An 18,016-nucleotide genomic window follows, 5' to 3' on the forward strand; every position below is an offset into this window, starting at 1 on the left:
TAAGTAAATCCCAAGCAACTCATCTTCTGCTTTGATAAATGTCTCCGTGTTCAACTATAGACTGCTGATCTCACCTCTCTTCTTAACACAGCGGAGAAATTCGTGTAGTATATTTTCCTAATACTGCTCATTACAGACTGCTGTTTCCAGTTAGTAGCAAAATTGCTACTAGTTTCTTCAATTGAAGGTTTTCCACCCAGATCTGTTCTTGAGGCTTCTCTCCAATCTCCCTTCCACATGAGATAAGATGCTGGTTAACACAAATCATTCATGACTGTCTTAAATTGCATCTCAAATCTGAGTCTGCAATAACTTTATTCAGTAAGAGTTCCAAAAATAATATTATTAGTTCTATGTATATTCTTTGAGTCTCCACATGCACAATATACAGGCTACATTAAAAACAGGGCAGATTTCAAAAAAAAAAAGACAGAATTTGACCCATTAGTAAAAATGTCCTGACAAATCAGTGAGAGGTCTTAGTCTAAAATCTAAGCAGAATAGAAATATCTTCAACTTCTGGATTAATCCGATTCATAAACTGAACATAAGCAGGCAGTCAGGCAATTCAATAAAAATCCTATGTAGTCTTTTTTTTTCCTTTTTTTTTTTTTGTTTTTTGGTTTTTTTTTTTTTGGGAGAGGGGTTGGAGAGCTTTGTTATTTATGACCGTGGCAAAGTTGTGCAGCAAGCTTATTTACATCACTGAATCCCCATTACCTTGTTTTGCCTAAGGCTGCTAACTTACTATGATTTGCAGGCGTTATCAAACAATGCCCATATTCAAGTTTAGGATGCCCATTTCAACACAAAACAGTGTATATTGTAGGCAAGAGCTGCGGCTCAGGACTCAAGGGGCTAGTTTGTACGGCTTAACACATTCAAGAACCCAGTGCAGCTCCCAGCAGTCTTAATTAGGCTAAGAATAAGAGACATGGTGAACACCAAGTTTTTAAAGTAAAGCAAAAGGGTTATTCAAAAAGTCGTTTCTTGAGCAGCAGAGCATTTCAGTGTGTTGAAAGAACTCCATCACCAAAGATAGCTGCATATTTTTATATGAAGGAATGACCATAATTTGTAAAGCTCCTGCTGGCTAGTAAAAACATCCGTAAAGGCAGAGTGAGTGAGTGAGTGGAAAGGGGGTGAGGGGTGTTTTTTAAAAAATATAGGGTTTTTTCTATATAAATATCTACAATATTTAAACTTTCAAATATTCAAAGCAAATAGATTTTTTAATAAATATTTCTAAACAGCTAAGGGGAGAAGAGCACACATATACATGGAGTGGATATGGTATTTCTAAACTCTGTTATTCTGGTCCAACTGTACGGGTGCTCTGAAAATTTTTGCAAGGTGACGTATTTAAATACCTTCTTATCAACACTCTGATATGCATAACATCTAAAATCATGTAAAGAAATACTGCAAAGCAGCATTTTGACTCAGGCTTGTCAAGTAAACTTGAATGAAAAAGACTGAAATCACTAGTTATTTAACCCAGGCTACCGACAAAAATGATTTTAAACAAATGAAGCATATATTTTCGAAAAAAGAAAAATAATTACAAACAAAAAAGAGTGCAGTTATTACTATTTTCAGCTATTCAAAGGTGACAGTTTATTGGGTTTGATTGGGGGGGTAAAACAAATTCATGATATTTTCTAATGAAATTGTTTAAAATTTATGGAAAGTCAATCAAACACTTCTCATTAAAACAGACACTTTTTTAAAAAAAAAACACAAGTTTTGGCTGAAATTCTCAACAAAATTCAGAAACATTGTATATCCATCAATGCATCAACAAAATAAATTCCATTAGTGGAATTTCAATTGACAAGGTTTTTAATACACAGTATTCTACTCCGCTTCCCAATTCCCACTTTGCATCATTCTTCTCCCTAGAAACTTTGAACATGGCATCCAGACTTATTCAAACAAAGTCCACAAAAATCTCCCGAGATCCTCAAGATTAATTACAGGACTGGAGAAGAACAGCAGCTATTGAAGCACACTATTGCTCCTGAGCAGCCAAAGATTACTGAACCATAAAGAAACTCCTCAAAGAGTCACACCGCTCAAATTACACTAACATTAAAGACTAGTTGCAAAATCCCTGTGAAAACTTGCAGCTACCAAAGGACGTAGAATTGACCATATGAGACCAACCCCAAATGATACAGCTCCTCTGAAATAACCTATTCAGCAGGACGTTGTAGTAAGATACGGTGACTGATACAGCACAAACTTCCATACTGACTAATGGTCTGATTTGCTGATCGCTGTTGCAAAGTCTGAGAAGGGTGGAAGTAATAGAAGAGGAGATTCAAAAAAAGATCCTACTGCCATACTCATCGCTAAGTATTTTCCTAGAATAATTCTATTTAAGTCAGGTTGACTTCCAAAGTCAGAATAGTCTTAAAGAAATAACATGAATTGGAAAGTTTCACATGTGAACAGGGCTCAAACCAGCATTAAAAACTGCACTAAGTAAACCAATCTGCTTTCGATGTAGCTAAAATAAGTTTCATTCTTTGTCTTCCATTTTACTTACTATATGTAGTTTAATACTTTGTAATTACTTCCTTCTGCTTTAGCAAAAATGATCATAATCCCACATTTTCTTAACACAAATTTCCTCCTAGGAGACCAGTTCTGAGAAAGTATTTTTTCCCTTTCACTTTTCCAGCACCACTATTGTTTTCAGGCTCGACTGTCTTCCATCCGGACTGACATTTACAAGCTGTGCTAGAAGTTGTCCTCCTCCACTTTTCTAACCTTATTAAAGGCATAAGGAGCATATCACCGAGACAAGATTTTAAATGAACCACCTCCCCCTGAATGCCAAACCAATGACTGTTTACACAATTAAAACTTAGTCTCAGCACTGTTTAAAATCTACATATCCTGCAACAGCATAATATAAAGAAGGTCAACCATGTTTTAACATCTGCAAGTCTACACAAGCTCATGGTTGTATACCAGCCCATCTATTGCATTGGATCATAAACATAAGTAAAAATTTTTACTTATTTACAGAATCAATACGACTTTCATACATAGCCCAGAGACATGCTTTATAGCGCAGAAAATACTTCCTCCTCAAAATGAAAATATAAAAGTGATTATTTCAGGCTGTATATGCAAAGACATGTCTTGTTTTATAGCACAGAAAGAAGAATCTAACTAATATATTTTCCAGAGCAACTCCCTGATTATTGACTTTCTATGGAAAAAGTTGTTTATAATTTTTAGACAAAACATCTTTTTTTTTTTTTTTGCTCCAAAACTTTCCATGGAACTAGCATCTAAGCACTGCATGCATACAACTGACCTATTTTGAAAGCTTAAAATGTCAGAAGCAACAAAATTATTTCAGAGCCAAAATTGCTCTGTTTAACTATTATCCTATAAACGACATCAGGAACAATATCAGACTAGAACTGGCAGTAATATACCAACAGTGAATACAAATAATTAAAAGCATGAAGGAGTCTGAATTTCAGCACACACATTGGGAGCACAGAACATAAATTAAATACTCTGATTAATCAGCAACAATGCATATTTATTCCATCAGCCACTTCTACAGTAAGATTTACATAGTACAAGAAAACCCACGAAGCAGCAGGATGAGCTTACACTTTGCAAAGTCCTTTCCTCTTAGAAATGCTTCTACTGTGCGTATTTTGAATGCAGAATTAAAGTTTTCTTCTAAATAAATGCAATACAGTACTCTAAGACTAGTTTGCATAATACTTTATCAAATCCAGAAACAGCAGTATAAAGAAATGGCTCGACAACAAATATCATCCCCACAATAACTGTTCAATTTTACGTAGAACTGCCAAAACTTCAAAAAATAAAAGATTCCAAAACTGCACCATTAAAGCTTCCCAGTTTTGTTAAAAGGCAGTGGAGAGAAATAGCTAAAGCAGGCATTTAGGAGAGTTAGTAGTTCGCAGTTTCTGCCAATGATCCACAGACCTCTCCAAATCAGGCTATTTTTGACTATGCACAAATGCCTTTGCCCACTCCCTTTGGGCTCAAATAAGACAAAGCTAATTAAATTTAGGTGTTCCTGATAAATGTGATATCCAAAAAAAAGCCATTTAAAACACTCCCCAAAGCTTCGGAGGTAAGGGATGGAGTGAAGAAACGCTGACAGCGGCTCGCCCACTTCACCCCATGCCTGCGGCATTTCCCTCCTACCAGCAGGACCCTGGAGGTGCAGGGGGCAAATATTGCTGGAAACGGGGGGAAAAAAAAAGACCTCTTTGCAGCTCTGTGCTGAAGGAAACTTCATTGCCACACCTTTAGTATCACATTCAAAAGGAGAAAGCATTGCTTGGTCCCAACGCCATCTTCTTCAATCCCAAGACTGCTTGGTTTTTCACTTCTCCCAGAGCAGGGATTGCTAGGTAGCAGGGCCTGCTGCTGAAGGAGGAGAATGACAGCTATGTTTCCTCAAGGGTTGAGAAGTAAAATGGGACTGTCAGAGCAAGCGTAAAAATCTGAGTGTCCCAAGAAGGGAAGAGGACTGCTGAGATAGTTATGAAGTGGGAAGAGCAAGAGACTCCTGCTCTCCAAAGCCTCCCAGAGGACCTCTGAAACCCCTTCCTTCCACACCATGGAAGCCCTTATCTTTCTCGAAACTCTACTGGAATTCAATTTTGCCCACTAGGAAGCCTGAACCATCTTTTTTTCAATCTATCAAACCACTGTCCACAATAATTCTAATTATCAGAAATGCTATTTGTGCAGGACATGGGTTTCTGATAGCCCTTAATAACCTGCACTTAAGTGTTTGTCTAATCTGAATTACTAACTAGTGAAAAGTTTAGCATCCACAAAAGCCAACTGGCTTTTTTTTTTTTTTTTTTTTTAGCACATAGCACATTCCTGATGTAAAGTTTTTTGTAAATTATGAAAGTTGAAAACCTTTCTCTGAAAGCAGAATTTCAAAACTTATTTGTAATATTGACATTTTTGCTAATTCTAGAAAGTGGTATTTATTCACTGTAGAAGATAAAGTTAAGGGAGCATAAAATTCATACAAATTAAGTATTACATCAAGCTTCTGAGGAGCTACACTAGCAAGTTCAAAAATGCAAGGAAGCTTTGCACAGAAAGCAGGAGACAAAGTATTAAATGTTTTCTCTGACTCTTGCCAAACTTCCTGCTCTGAAGTGATGGATAAGGTTTCCTCAGGCTAAGATGCCAAAACCAATTAGCCATGTCAATCCCCAAGAACACCAGCTGCCAGGAGCTAACTTTTACTGTATGACTTAAAAGTGAAGACATCAGCAATGTTTAAGTTCACATGACTCCTAATTTTAAAACCAATCTTTTAAAGATTTAGTGTGGGGGTAGTGACAGTGACCTTAAGTTTCAACCTTTTAAAATCATCACAGAATGCCATGAATTATCTATAATTTGACTATGCAAAGTATTCTGTTAATTGAATTAGTTCACATTATGCTCCACTCAAAAGAAAGTAAGACGTCAGCTTACTTCCCTTCTGAATTTTATGTAATGTTTATAGTTAAAAAGTAGTAATTTATTTCAATATTGCCTCTTTCAGTTGCCAAACAGCCAATCCCACAAAACATGATATGTGTAAAGTATATAGCTTACCCATTTATGGCATCCAATCCCGAATTCCAAGATAAAATTTTTGGAAAGTGTCTTGAGGATTTATCAACTAGAGTAAAAAATGCTTAAGTCTGATTATTTTAAAACATCTGCATTTAATTTCTAAGTAAGGAGTATAGAAACGCTGATCACAGAATACACTTCCCTGCAAAGTCACCACAATAAGTTCAAGGTAAATTTTTTCTTCTACTTATGTGCTTGTGGAATCTATCTGAACATTATTGTCATACATTAAAAGTACCTATTTTTTTCTGAGTAATTTCCATAGTCCTCCTAACTACTCAAAAATTTGCTCCTTTTTAAGTAGGCTACATAACTTATTAGTATCTTAATAGAAGCCATTTTGGTTTTACTACTACTACTTTAACACTTCATCTATTATACCACTCCAGTATGCAGCTGGCATGTGGTATTAACAGCATCACCTCTTGAGCTGTTCTCTACCCTGCAGACACTGAAAGAATGAGACATAAATGAGAATATCAATGTACTTGTGTTTTTCCTACAATAACTTACAAAATAGAGAAAATAAGAAAACAAGAAAACTTTTAATCTATTCTAACAAAGCTAGCCTGGTGCCTAATTTTTTTTGCCTCTAAGAAGGAACTAACCAATGGTTCTTCTTAAACTGAAACCCTGTATCAGCTCAAAAGGTGACACTGCAAGGGATGAAAAGGACATCTAGCTGGACACCATTCAGGAATAAAAATACCTGGCTACTGCCAGCTGCTGCCATAACCAAAGCCACTGTCACCCAACAAGAGGGACCGCAGATAAGAGTAACAAAGTGTGGAAGAGTTGGTGGCAGGAGGACAGAGGTCCTGGGCGACAAGTTTCTCAAGCATTTACCAGACTCATTCAGCTTATGGAGATCACTTTTGAAACACTAGAAATCCATGAAACTTCTGGGCATTCCTATCTTGGCTAGCTTGCTAAAAGAAAAGGTAAGCTTCACCTCCCTAGCTGTATATGCATAACATTAATACTAACATGAGAACAAACAAGACAATTTTGATTACTCATAGAAGAGAAAGTGAGGGGTCAAATCCATTTTCCTGGAATCTAGCATGTCTAAAATATATATCAGGTAAATCTACCTGCCTTCCTCGGCTCCTCATTGCCTCCATCTTTTAACAAAAACTGAGCTGTTCCCAATGGAGAAGAAAAGGAGCTGGTGCCACATCTTTTAAATATCACTTTGCTAAGGTTAAACAGAAAACATTTTCTTGTGTTACAATAATCAGCTTTGTAACCAAATACATTGGTTTGTCAAAGCAACAGCAACATATTAAATACCTATGATTCCACAGTACTGTCAATGAAAGAGTGCCAGTGATAAACTTCTTTTGTATTTTAAAGGATAGCTCTGAACAGCTACAAAATGTTCTATAGCTTATGACAACATTAGTGCTAATTTCTCAAAAAAGTTACATAACAAAACAGAAACACGATTTTATAGACAAACAGCACATTACTCAAGAAAAAAACCCTTCAATCTGTATTCTTCATAATATCCTCCTCCATTTAATTCCAGCAAGCACAAGGGATTTCTTGAAACATTCGTAACAACTCAAACACGTTTGTAAGTTTGTACAGAAAATCCTTGATAAACTGGTGAGAAAGAAATCACTCAGGAATGTTCAGCGTCAGTGTTTCTGGTGTGCATACATCTTCCTTTACAATATTAATAGTTTCCCTCCAGCAAAAAGACTGCAGGATCAACAAAAGCATAGCTTAAAAGCGGGTTTCTGTTGTTGCTTCTTCTCCTGTCATAGCAAGTCTCATTGCTCTTTCTTCCATCCCTCCCTCCCTATACCTCACCCGCAAAGCATGAAACAACAGTAACGAATTTACTGTTTATGGAAAGTGATACTGGAGGGCCCTTGGACTCAAATACTTAAACCATGTTTTACATTCCACTAGACTTCTCAAGCTTGGTGTCTACTTTGCTGCTATATCACTAGTGGTTTTGATTTTTTAAATATTGGAAAGCATGAAGATTTAGAAATCACAAGAACTTCCACCCTGTAAAAAAGACACAAATACCTGGAGTGAAAGCTGTAACTGAAATGCACTGGATACTCATTTCTCCATTGGATCTTGAGAGATTTCTTTTTAAATATATGCTAGAATTCTGAAATACACTTTTGGAACAAGTATTTCAAGCCTTAAAAGCGTAATTAACACCCCTCCTTTGCATTGAATAGTTGGAATAAACAAAGGAAGGGCCAAAGTGAACCTAGATTTGTTCTGCTTATTTAACTGAAGAACAATTCAAGAGTGAAATTACTTGGACTACTTTAAAAGAGCAAGAAGTTTTCTGTTCAATTATATTACTTGTGCTCTATAATATAAAGAAGCAGGACATCACCACTGGAATGTATCCGATCAACTTGTTCAGTATTTGCTTAATGCGAACAGCAATTTTAAGCAGCTTTAACTATTTCTTACCTGGATCTGAAATATTAAGAAACAGTATTTCTATAATAACAGACATAGGAAAAGGAAGAAGTTGCTATGTCCACCTTAGCCACAGCAGCTCTCAGAGATTTTACAAGAAATGTCACATTTGGACGTACAAGATTTGAAAGACCTCCCTTCTCACACCCCTAACCTGTTGTCACAGCACTTCTCTTAATTATTATCTATATTTAATGTGTGTGAGCTTTTTTTTTATTTTTTTAACACTACTGAAAGGGAAAATATGGCTGCATATTCCTTATTTTAAGGCAATAGCTCTTCTTTGGTTTACAACGTCCTACATACAATGTTCCATCAACAATAGATGCACTGACAACCTAACACTAGCACGGTAGTAAATAAAACGCAAACTATTCAGACTTCTGTGTAAACTTTATCCAGATGCAACTGCTGACAACAACTTTTTCAACTCCCACATTCAGAACATTAGTAACACCATATCTCTCTATATATAGGCTCTTTCCAAATTTCTCATGTTAATTGCAGCAAAATTCATCCCCTCCTTTCCTTGCAAACCCATCATTTTCTTTGCCGTCTTCTCTCTGCTTTAGCTAGAATAGACTATACCTTCTCCGCATCTCATCTTTCTTCCATTCATTACACCTGCAGCACTCCCACATTCCAGGTCCCATTACATCACCCCACATCCAACCCCTTCATGTCTTTCGCCACAAGATATTTTATCTTCTCATCTTTAGTTCTTACTTGTGTTTTGCTGCCTTTTTCTTCCTGCCTTTCTCATCTTATTTTTTGAGCCTGTATCTTTCCACTCCCTAAATCTCTCCATCTGACTGCAGCAGATTCCTACCCCTCTTCTTTCCAGCGCGCTCAAGAGACCAGTCTCCAGCAACGCTGCTCTGTCTTTTCCATTCAGCTGCCTTACCTCATGCTTGACCCTTATATTGCTTAACCTGCAGCCTTCAAGATCAACTTATTAACATCTCCAATTCTGTAAGTGCAACTCCGTACAGTCAAACTCATAGTACAAAACATAGAAAATCTTTGATAAATGATGCAGTTTAAATTTCAAATATAACACGTACAGAAACTTTCTTTTTCTCTGATAAAGGAAATGAATGCACTTTATAGTTCAGCATACAGTAAGATAACTGCCTCTTTGGCATAGCATTTCAGTGACACAAAGTATCAAATTTCCCAAAATTTGTATTTCTCATTTTATCAAATTGGTTCTAGATAAGATTAGTCTCTTCCTACCTTGCACTTCTCTCTATATTAAAGGCAGCCATTCATCCTGCATGTAACTTTGTTTTATTCTGACCACAAAAAGCCCTTATTCAAAGACGTGATTTCCTCAGCTTGAAAAGCAAAAACGCAAGTGTTGAGCAGTTCACAATGAAGTATGACATAACTGTTTTGAAACATAAGAGCTATATTTCTTATTTATGGGCACTCATATGTTAATATCATCACCTATTCAGATAGGAATAACTTGAGGGATTGCATTTCATTTTCCACCTCTGCTGGAATCTTGGAGTTCCTTTTGATCTCAAATTATCCATGAAGGATCGTCTTATATGTTCATCACCAATGCACCACTTTTGATTTTAGAAATTTCTTGACTTTAACATGTGCTATCTAAAATAGAACTTAAAAGGCTCTACATTTCTGTCTGATCTACAAGATTGACTACCGTAACTCTGCTCCTTGGTATTACGGAAGGTCAGTTCTCAGACCGCAACTGGTTAAAAATTTCCAAACCCACATTCTCAACAATGTTAGAGCTCAGGAGTATTAACTTACTTCTGAAAAACTTTGACTATCTTTCAGTGAGCTCAGAAGTTGATTTTAGATGCTGCATATCAAAACTAAGACTCTACAGATCCTTCACTGCTATATTTATTTCTAGTTCTAATTCATCTCAAAAAAGTGTATTGCTGTAGTAGCCTCAGTTTAGCAGCAAGCCAGTTTAAGAAAGCACTTTCATTCAGTTTTTCCATACAGTGTAAACAACTTATTTTTAATCTGTCATTTTATTGTGTAAGCAGTAAGAAAACGCAACCAGGGAGCTCAGCTTCACATAAATCTATAATCACTGCCTTCAGATCAGCCCATACATTTCTATTAAGCACCAGAGTAAAATCATTAAAGACATCACCCTTCAGAACAAGAGTAAAGCTCAGACCTCCTGGCTTTAACATTCTGCTGCATTTCCTTTATCGTGAAAGAGCAACCCTACACAAAGAGACTAATATGTCTATGCCCATTTCACAGAGTAAATTCACCCCAGAGCACAAGTTGTCCAGAACTGCTAACAGGACAGTAGAAATAGTTTTCCAATTTTAAAAGCCCTAACGTGGCTATAAAAATTCACTGCAGCAATAGTCAATAAACATGTTTACAGTTACCTCCTGTCTAATAGGACAAATGCACATACGAAGAATCATACAAAAAGCCTCAATTACTGCTCAGGCTGCAAAGCCTACTTTAGCAAAATCTGAAACATAAAAACAGAACATACTTTGTTCAAAGAACATATGAACAGGTCCTGACACTAGTTTTATAGAGTGCAAGAAAAACAGTGTAATTTCACACCTCACTTCCATTCTGTATTTTCATTATGTAACAACTATCTTAAGTCAGATTATATTCTAGGCCTAAAATCTAGGTATCATCACTAAAAATTAAAGCTTGACAGCTTTCAGAATGGGGCACAGTGCAATCTACAGGTCACAGAAATAAATATTTTAAAGGCACAGTAAATTTATGAGTAAATCTTATCAAAGCATATAAAGCTCCACATCAAAGGAGAGCAACACAAACAGGGAAGCATTTCCAGCAGCTACACACTTTGCAAGCAAGGAAAGTACATCACGATGAGCAAAGTTTATCAAGCAAACCCTCTGCGGTTCTGGATTCACCAAAGATTCATGATGAAAATAAGCCATTATGCTGAAGAGCACGCTCATGGCATCAAATGGCTTCCACAAAACATAACAACATTAGCAGACTTTTCTCTTCTGACCCTGCCCAACATCATGTGATGCAGAACTTAGGAGCTGTGAACATAACAGCTCAGCGTAAACCGAAGTCCTTGCCAAATAATTCAATGTTAGCTTTCTCAGAACTGAGATACTCAAAGGTGTTTCTTTTAAGCACACCTAATTCACCCCTATCTTGAAAACCCCACTCCAAATGGATGATGACATGTCCAACTAACTATCACCATCTTTATAACCTATGCTTCCTTCCACTAATAGTTGCTGTGCAGTTGCTCTTCTGAATTCAAGGAAAACTTCACACTTTCCAAAGTTAAGCTATTCTTCTAGAAATTCAACTTTGTTCCTTTGTGTTATTGAGGGTCTGAACATCTAATTAATTAGAGAAAAGGATTTATCAGCTTCTCAAATTAGGAAAAAGAAAAAGAACTTTAGAAAGAAAAGTCCCGAAGTACAGGCTGTGAAGTATCCAAGTCCAGTAGCTACAAAAAGTTTAAAAAGTACTTAACATCAATAAAATTTAAGGTGAAAATTAATTTCTTTACTTCTGAAGTCTATACAGACACTCATGAGTAGAGCTTAATGACAGGCAGTGAACACAGAATAAACCAAGAAACAGTTCCAAGAAATTATTAAATGCCAGAACTTGAGAAAAAACTGTTAACTGGTACTGCAGATGCTGACAGGGAGTTTCCAGAATATTTACCTGTTAGCATACATAAAATATCACCTCCAAAAGTCTCCCCACCCTCCAAATCCTTAAAATTGTAATGGTCACCAACAATGGCCTTACAAGGATGGAAGTGAAGGTATGAACTTCATCTTCCGTTTTATTACCTTAATCTGTACTGTAATGCATTGCCTTTGTACCATCACCTTTACTCATGAATCCTGAAGGAGCTCTAAGTTTCCATTATTCTTGTGGGACCCCAAAAAATTTATACGGTATTCTAGAACACATGCTCTAAGTTCTTTCTTTCTTTTTTTAATGGTTTCTATGACTCTTTACACAACTCAAACTTTATAAAAACTTAAGATAACTCTTTTGGAATAATAATATAATTCCTCAACAAGTATGATCATGTAATATAAGTACTACATATTCAGAAAAAGGTATCGCAGAAAGCACCATTTATATAAATTCATTACTCATTTATTGGAATGAGATTGTAAGGAATATACCAAAAGTTTTAAACTGACATAACCACACTGTAGAAAAATGTTTGCATGCACAGTATTTGATATCAGCTGGAAAAAAAATTAACTGCAAAATTAAAGCATACAGTGTTGGATACTCATCCACAAAACAGTGATCATCAAATACCAGATGCTATTCTACTACTGAGAGGACATATAAAATTATCCATTTTCTTGGGGCTGTGATACAAGAAATTTCGAGCACAGTGCAATGAACTACATTTCATCCTTTGCTTCGAAGCTACTTCTGAAACACCTACTGTCAAAATTTGCTCTTAAGATAACTCTAGTTATCTAATAACACAGAGTTCTTAAAGAAAACTCCTGGAAGGATTAAAAAGGCAAAAAATCTCAGTATCAATCCGTTTTAAACAAGATACATTTCCAATGATCTTATATATTTTTATTCTTGAAATAAAGGACTACTTACCTGATTGGCCATGTAAATTGTGAGCAGACCTCTCCTATAAACAGAAATGATAAAGTTAGTAACTGAATTAAACATTTCTTGCATACTGAAAGAAGGCCACTTTAAGCATCACAGTATTGTATTAAAGAGGAGAGTTTAGGAAATAGTGTATTGACAGAAGATGAATCATTACCACTCTGTAAAAAAAAAGAAGTATGATACCAAAATAGCACCTTGATAGCACAGTATCCAAAGCAGCAAGGAACTGCATGAACAAGCTACATATAGTAACATGCTCCTGCACGTGAGCTGGGCAGCCATCACGGAGGGGTCAGGCACCTTGACTGACACAGCACTTACCACAGAATAAAAGCCCACACACCAAGTGAGCCAACCAAGGTTTCTGCTCAGCACTCTCAGCTGAAAACACTTTTCGTGATAATGGTAGCCTACAAACAGTGGCTATGGGTTAAGTCAGGTTGTGAACACACAGAAAGCTGCTGGTGCGTAGGCTTTTATTTTGTGATAAGTGCTATGCAGTTCAGGGTGCCTTACCTATTTTGTGATAAGTGCTATGCAGTTCAGGGTGCCTTACCCCTTCTGCTTGCATTATCATGAAAGATGCTTTATACTAAGAGCACTGAAGCAAAAATCTTGGCTCAAATCAGCGTGGCCTTTTTCTAGTCGAGAGTCACTATGCCAACAATGGCCTGGCATAGCTGCCACTGTTTTCTAACTTTCACTCAAGTATTTTGGGTCCCCCCCTCACTTTTTTTTTTTTTTTTTTAAGGTGTTCTCTATATAGCTCACCAACTGTCACTGTGCTATCATATATCTAAGCATTAAGGTTATTCAATATGGAAACAAGTTTATAACCTGAACTTATATTTGTCTTCATATCATTCACAATTTTTGGACTAGTACATGAATAGTATTTTATACTATATATATATATTTATAGTATAAAAACACTATTTAGCAAAAAATACTATCACATGATGGACCATTCCAGGTTTCTATGTTCCACTTGGTCATAAGACTAAGTTTCTAAATTTCTAAGCATTCTTAGAGTGCTTACGAGAACTGTACATTAACAGAACTTATCTTGGAATCACTTCAGTCCTACAAGCAAGCAAAACAAAATCAAAGGTAGTAGGAAATAGCAGAATTCCTACTGTGTAGTTCCCAGGCATCAATCAGCCAACCCCTCACCCCCCCCCCAAAAAAAAAAACAATAAAAAAAACTCTCTACTCAGTATTCTCTGATATATGACCCCCATGCTCAGGTGTAACAGCCATGCAAAACATCCAGATCAAGGTTTTTCACACAAGATATCTAAGGCAAAGGGATATATTCCACTTAGAAGCGTTAGTGCTTTCACAGCACTTTGAATTACGGAGCCCCTCTTCATATACCTTCTCCACCGAGTACCAGTCGTGCCAGGCACTACAACCCAGATTCTAGTATGGAGACCTAGGAAAAACAAGCCTGAATCTAAAGACCTGGTGAGGACAGGGCACACAAGAGACCTCTACAACTTGTAACAAAGCACCAGGATACGGCATTCTGCTGCTGACCAGAAGCAGTAACAACTCACCTTGCGTGAACCCAACTCTCAAGCTGGTCCACAAATGTTAATGATTAATCTTGCAACCAATTAGTTCGGATGACAAAAGAATAGTTGTCCTGAGCCTTCTGATTACCAAAGAGGCAGCCAATACATTTCTACATAATGTAAGTTCTATTTTAGTTTATCCTCATGAGAAAAAGAAATGGATGTCTAATGTCTCTTGGAGTTTTTCCTGCAATAGTGTTAGAAATTTAGGTTAAATATCCAAATACTCAGCTGTCTAGAAACACCAGAATTCAGTTTTCTCATGTGAGTTAAACCATTAACTCAATGCATTTTGAATATTCTGCAAAACATTAGAACTTCAATAACATCCTGCAGTAACACACTTAACTGAAAGAAGCTACCACCAGCTGCTGAATGACAGAATAGGCAGATACAGCTTTAATATAATGTGTATATTTACAATTATTTTGTGTTACATAACAGGATTATTATATGTACACATAATTTACGTAGTGGATTCTCCCCTGCATTCTGACATGCACGCAGGGTGTGACAGCCTCCCACTGAAATTGGGCTACCCCACATTGTAAGTACTAAAAATGTAAACTAGGAACTTGCTCTAACAAAGTTTCAGCTGAAAGGGCCCAAAATAAGAGCTAAGCATAAAATGTGACCTGCCAACTGCAAAGACAAAGAAAGGAAAAGGGGCTAGAGAAGAGGAAGGAAAAAAATTAGAAGCTACAATGCAGCTGCAGCAAGACTGATATGAGAAGTGCTCAGAAGGAGGGAAAATGTTCAGACATCTAGTGCGCACAAGGAAACAGCTTCCGGAGTTGAAAATACAGAAAGCAGCTAGATGACATCATCTGAAAGTGCCTGCAGCAAGTCTGTCTGTGTTTGCTGCTGGATGAGGTCTTGTCTAACTCCATGCAAATACAGCTTTCTTCCTCCAAATTCATTTTGGGACAGATTTAAAAATAAATAGTCCTGTGTTTCTGAAAAAAGGACTCTTCCCAGCCCGCTGCAAATGTGAACCAGCAAGCCTAACCTAACTGTGAACTCAACTGTTCGGAAAGTAGGTAGAAGTTCAGAAAACGTTGCACTATTTTGTAACGATGACAGCTGACGGAAAACAGGACAGTAAGATGGAGTTAGTCCAAACAAAAGGGTCACTGATACAACCCAAAGACTGCATTAAACGTGCAGCTGGTAAATAAGAGAAGAGTATAACTGAGGAATAGTATTACAAAAGTAAGAAATAATTAAATAACAAAAGTAATCACTCAACCATGATATCTGCTGTGGGGATTTTTACAGATACTGAGAAAAAGCTGACATTTCACCCCAACAGTCCAAGAACCAGGGTGGACATTAACCACTGCAGTGTCTGCATCAGCAGGTAGTTTCACCAGGGATGGTCTGGCAAGGTCACGAAGGAAAAGCTCAAGGTAATGCACACAAATCCTTATCATCGTTCATTCCTCCATGCTTTCTTCTTTAACTCATGCCATTTGCTTTCAGAAGGAACTCTAAGATTTTTATCTCATCTTAGCACAACAGTACAAGGTAACAGTGTGCTCTATTAAAACTACTGAGAAGGAACTTATCTCACCATCAAGTAAGACAAAGTGTGTTAGACTTCAGAGGTTCACCAAAGGAGCTGAAGATGCTAAACAAGCAAATTTTATATGCAGCTTCGTGTGCCAAGTTATAATATTCTGAGAAAGGCAATGATGGAAGATAGGACATCCCAGTCCTTGCCTCTCACTGCTTCCCTCTCACCTCCTCAGCTGGCAACATCTCCCACATCTTGCTCATTTTCTAATGACATATGCAATCTTTAATTTCGGAAAGAAAAATGCAAGTTCAGGGCACAATTCATGAAAGGCTGACCGACACTGAACTAGAACAGGGAAGTAAATCAGCATCCCAAAGAGCTGCATCTGTGGGAGGAGAGACATAACAGCATGCCCTGTTCCGTTCTGCCAATCTATTTTGGTAACTTAAAGAGCAGAATGCTTTTTCAAAAAGGCTTGTTTTAACAAGCCTGATATCTTCTACCTGAAAGGGGAGATTGGATGGAAGCAATTAAATTTCTGAAGTAATGTTTAAAGTATCAAAATGCTGTAAGTGCTTATCACTTTTCCTTTTGTTTGTCCTATTTCCTCTTCACACTCTGGCATGAATTTTCTTGTGTCAGAGGACTAAGCAAGCCATGTCTCAGAATTTACTTAACAGATGTCATGTCATCTGTTACAATTCCAATTTTGTGGATTCACTTTTTCTATTTAAATTGCAACAGATCACATGTTTCCAGAAAAAAAGTTCCCTTGTTCATTTATAACCTTCCTCAAAGAAAGGTTCTACTCGACAAAATTTTCTTTTCTGACAATTTGGTGATATTCAGACCAAAATACAAAAGCAACAGCTCTCAAATTATGGCCTACAAAGCTCAACAGAGAACCATACATTCTTGTGATTGTACTGCCCAGAGGAAAGAGTCTAAAACAACTCTGTCAAGGAAAAAAAAAAAAAAAAAAAAAAAAAAAAAAAAAAAAAAAAAAGCTTTAGCAAGGAAGCCTAGCAGCATACTGGGCTGTATTAATAGAAGTGTAGGCAGGAGGTCAAGGGAAGTGATTAATCCCCTTTACTTGGCAGTCATTAGACCACACGTGGAAAACTGCGTCCAGTGTCAGCTCCCCAATACAAGGAAGTTGTGGATGAATTGGAGCGAGGTCAGCAGAGGGCCACCAGGATGGCGGGGCAGGAGCACCTGCCCCATGAGGACAGCAGCCCTCCGATACCCATGATGGGGTCATTGAGACAACAGAGCCAGGCTCTTATTGAGATGCCCCATGGAAGAATGGGAAACAACCACCATTACCTAACAGATGGGAGAGTTCAACTTGATTTGAGGAAACATTAAGGACAGTCAAGCTTTGAACAGAGAGGTTGGGGGCCCTCCGTCCTCAGAGCTTTACAAGACCTGCTTGGACACGTCCCTGGTCTGAATTCAGTGTGGATCCTGATGTGAGCAGGGAGCTGGACAAGATGCCTTCCCAAGGTCCCTTCCAACCTGAATAAGTCTATGATTCTATGGAAAAAAAAAAGGTGAAAAGCCACTTTAAAAATATTACCACATGATTTCTTCTCAGATTATAAAATCAGAAGAGACCACTGTGATAAATAATCTCATCTGGCTTCCTGAATAAAATAAGACATACATTTTTCTGTAACAAATTAATTGGAACTAAATCATCTTTTCTAAAATATACATATATATATATGTATGTATAAAGATATAAACAGGAAGAAAAAAACAAATTTGTTTGTAAGTATTTCCAATGGAGTCACCACAGTCATTGATAAATTACTCTAATGCTACTTACCTTACTAATTTGCATCCTACTTCTAGACAAGAACCTGCCCAGGCACTGAAACTACCTATATCTTTGCCTCCATTGTAAGACGACCGAGAGTCCATCCAAGATACCCACATACCATTTCTTAATTTAAAACGGAGCTCCTTCAGTTTTTCCACAATGACAATGTTTTCTAAGGTTTTAATCATACTCACAGCTTTTTTCTGAAACTGTCCCAACTTTTTCAGAACTCATCTTGACCTGCAGACAACTCAAGGACACAACAGTCCAACAAAACTTGCACCATGATCAGATACACGGTAGCATGTATCACTCAGCTCCTCAGTATTTGCCTCATCGTATGTCATAAGATAACATTAC

General features: G+C 37.1%; 1 protein-coding gene across 3 annotated transcripts in view; it reads right to left on the reverse strand.

Moving 5' to 3' along the window:
• Positions 1–18,016, reverse strand: part of TMEM135 (transmembrane protein 135) — a 184,837-nt gene that overhangs the window by 128,889 nt on the left and 37,932 nt on the right. For all 3 annotated transcript variants that reach the window (XM_064505155.1, XM_064505154.1, XM_064505156.1), the window contains one exon: positions 12,718–12,751. In XM_064505155.1, coding sequence (XP_064361225.1) covers positions 12,718–12,751 — 34 coding nt within the window. The remainder of the gene's footprint in view (positions 1–12,717; positions 12,752–18,016) is intronic.

Source organism: Dromaius novaehollandiae, chromosome 1 (assembly GCF_036370855.1).
Source record: "Dromaius novaehollandiae isolate bDroNov1 chromosome 1, bDroNov1.hap1, whole genome shotgun sequence".
NCBI lineage: Eukaryota > Metazoa > Chordata > Aves > Casuariiformes > Dromaiidae > Dromaius > Dromaius novaehollandiae.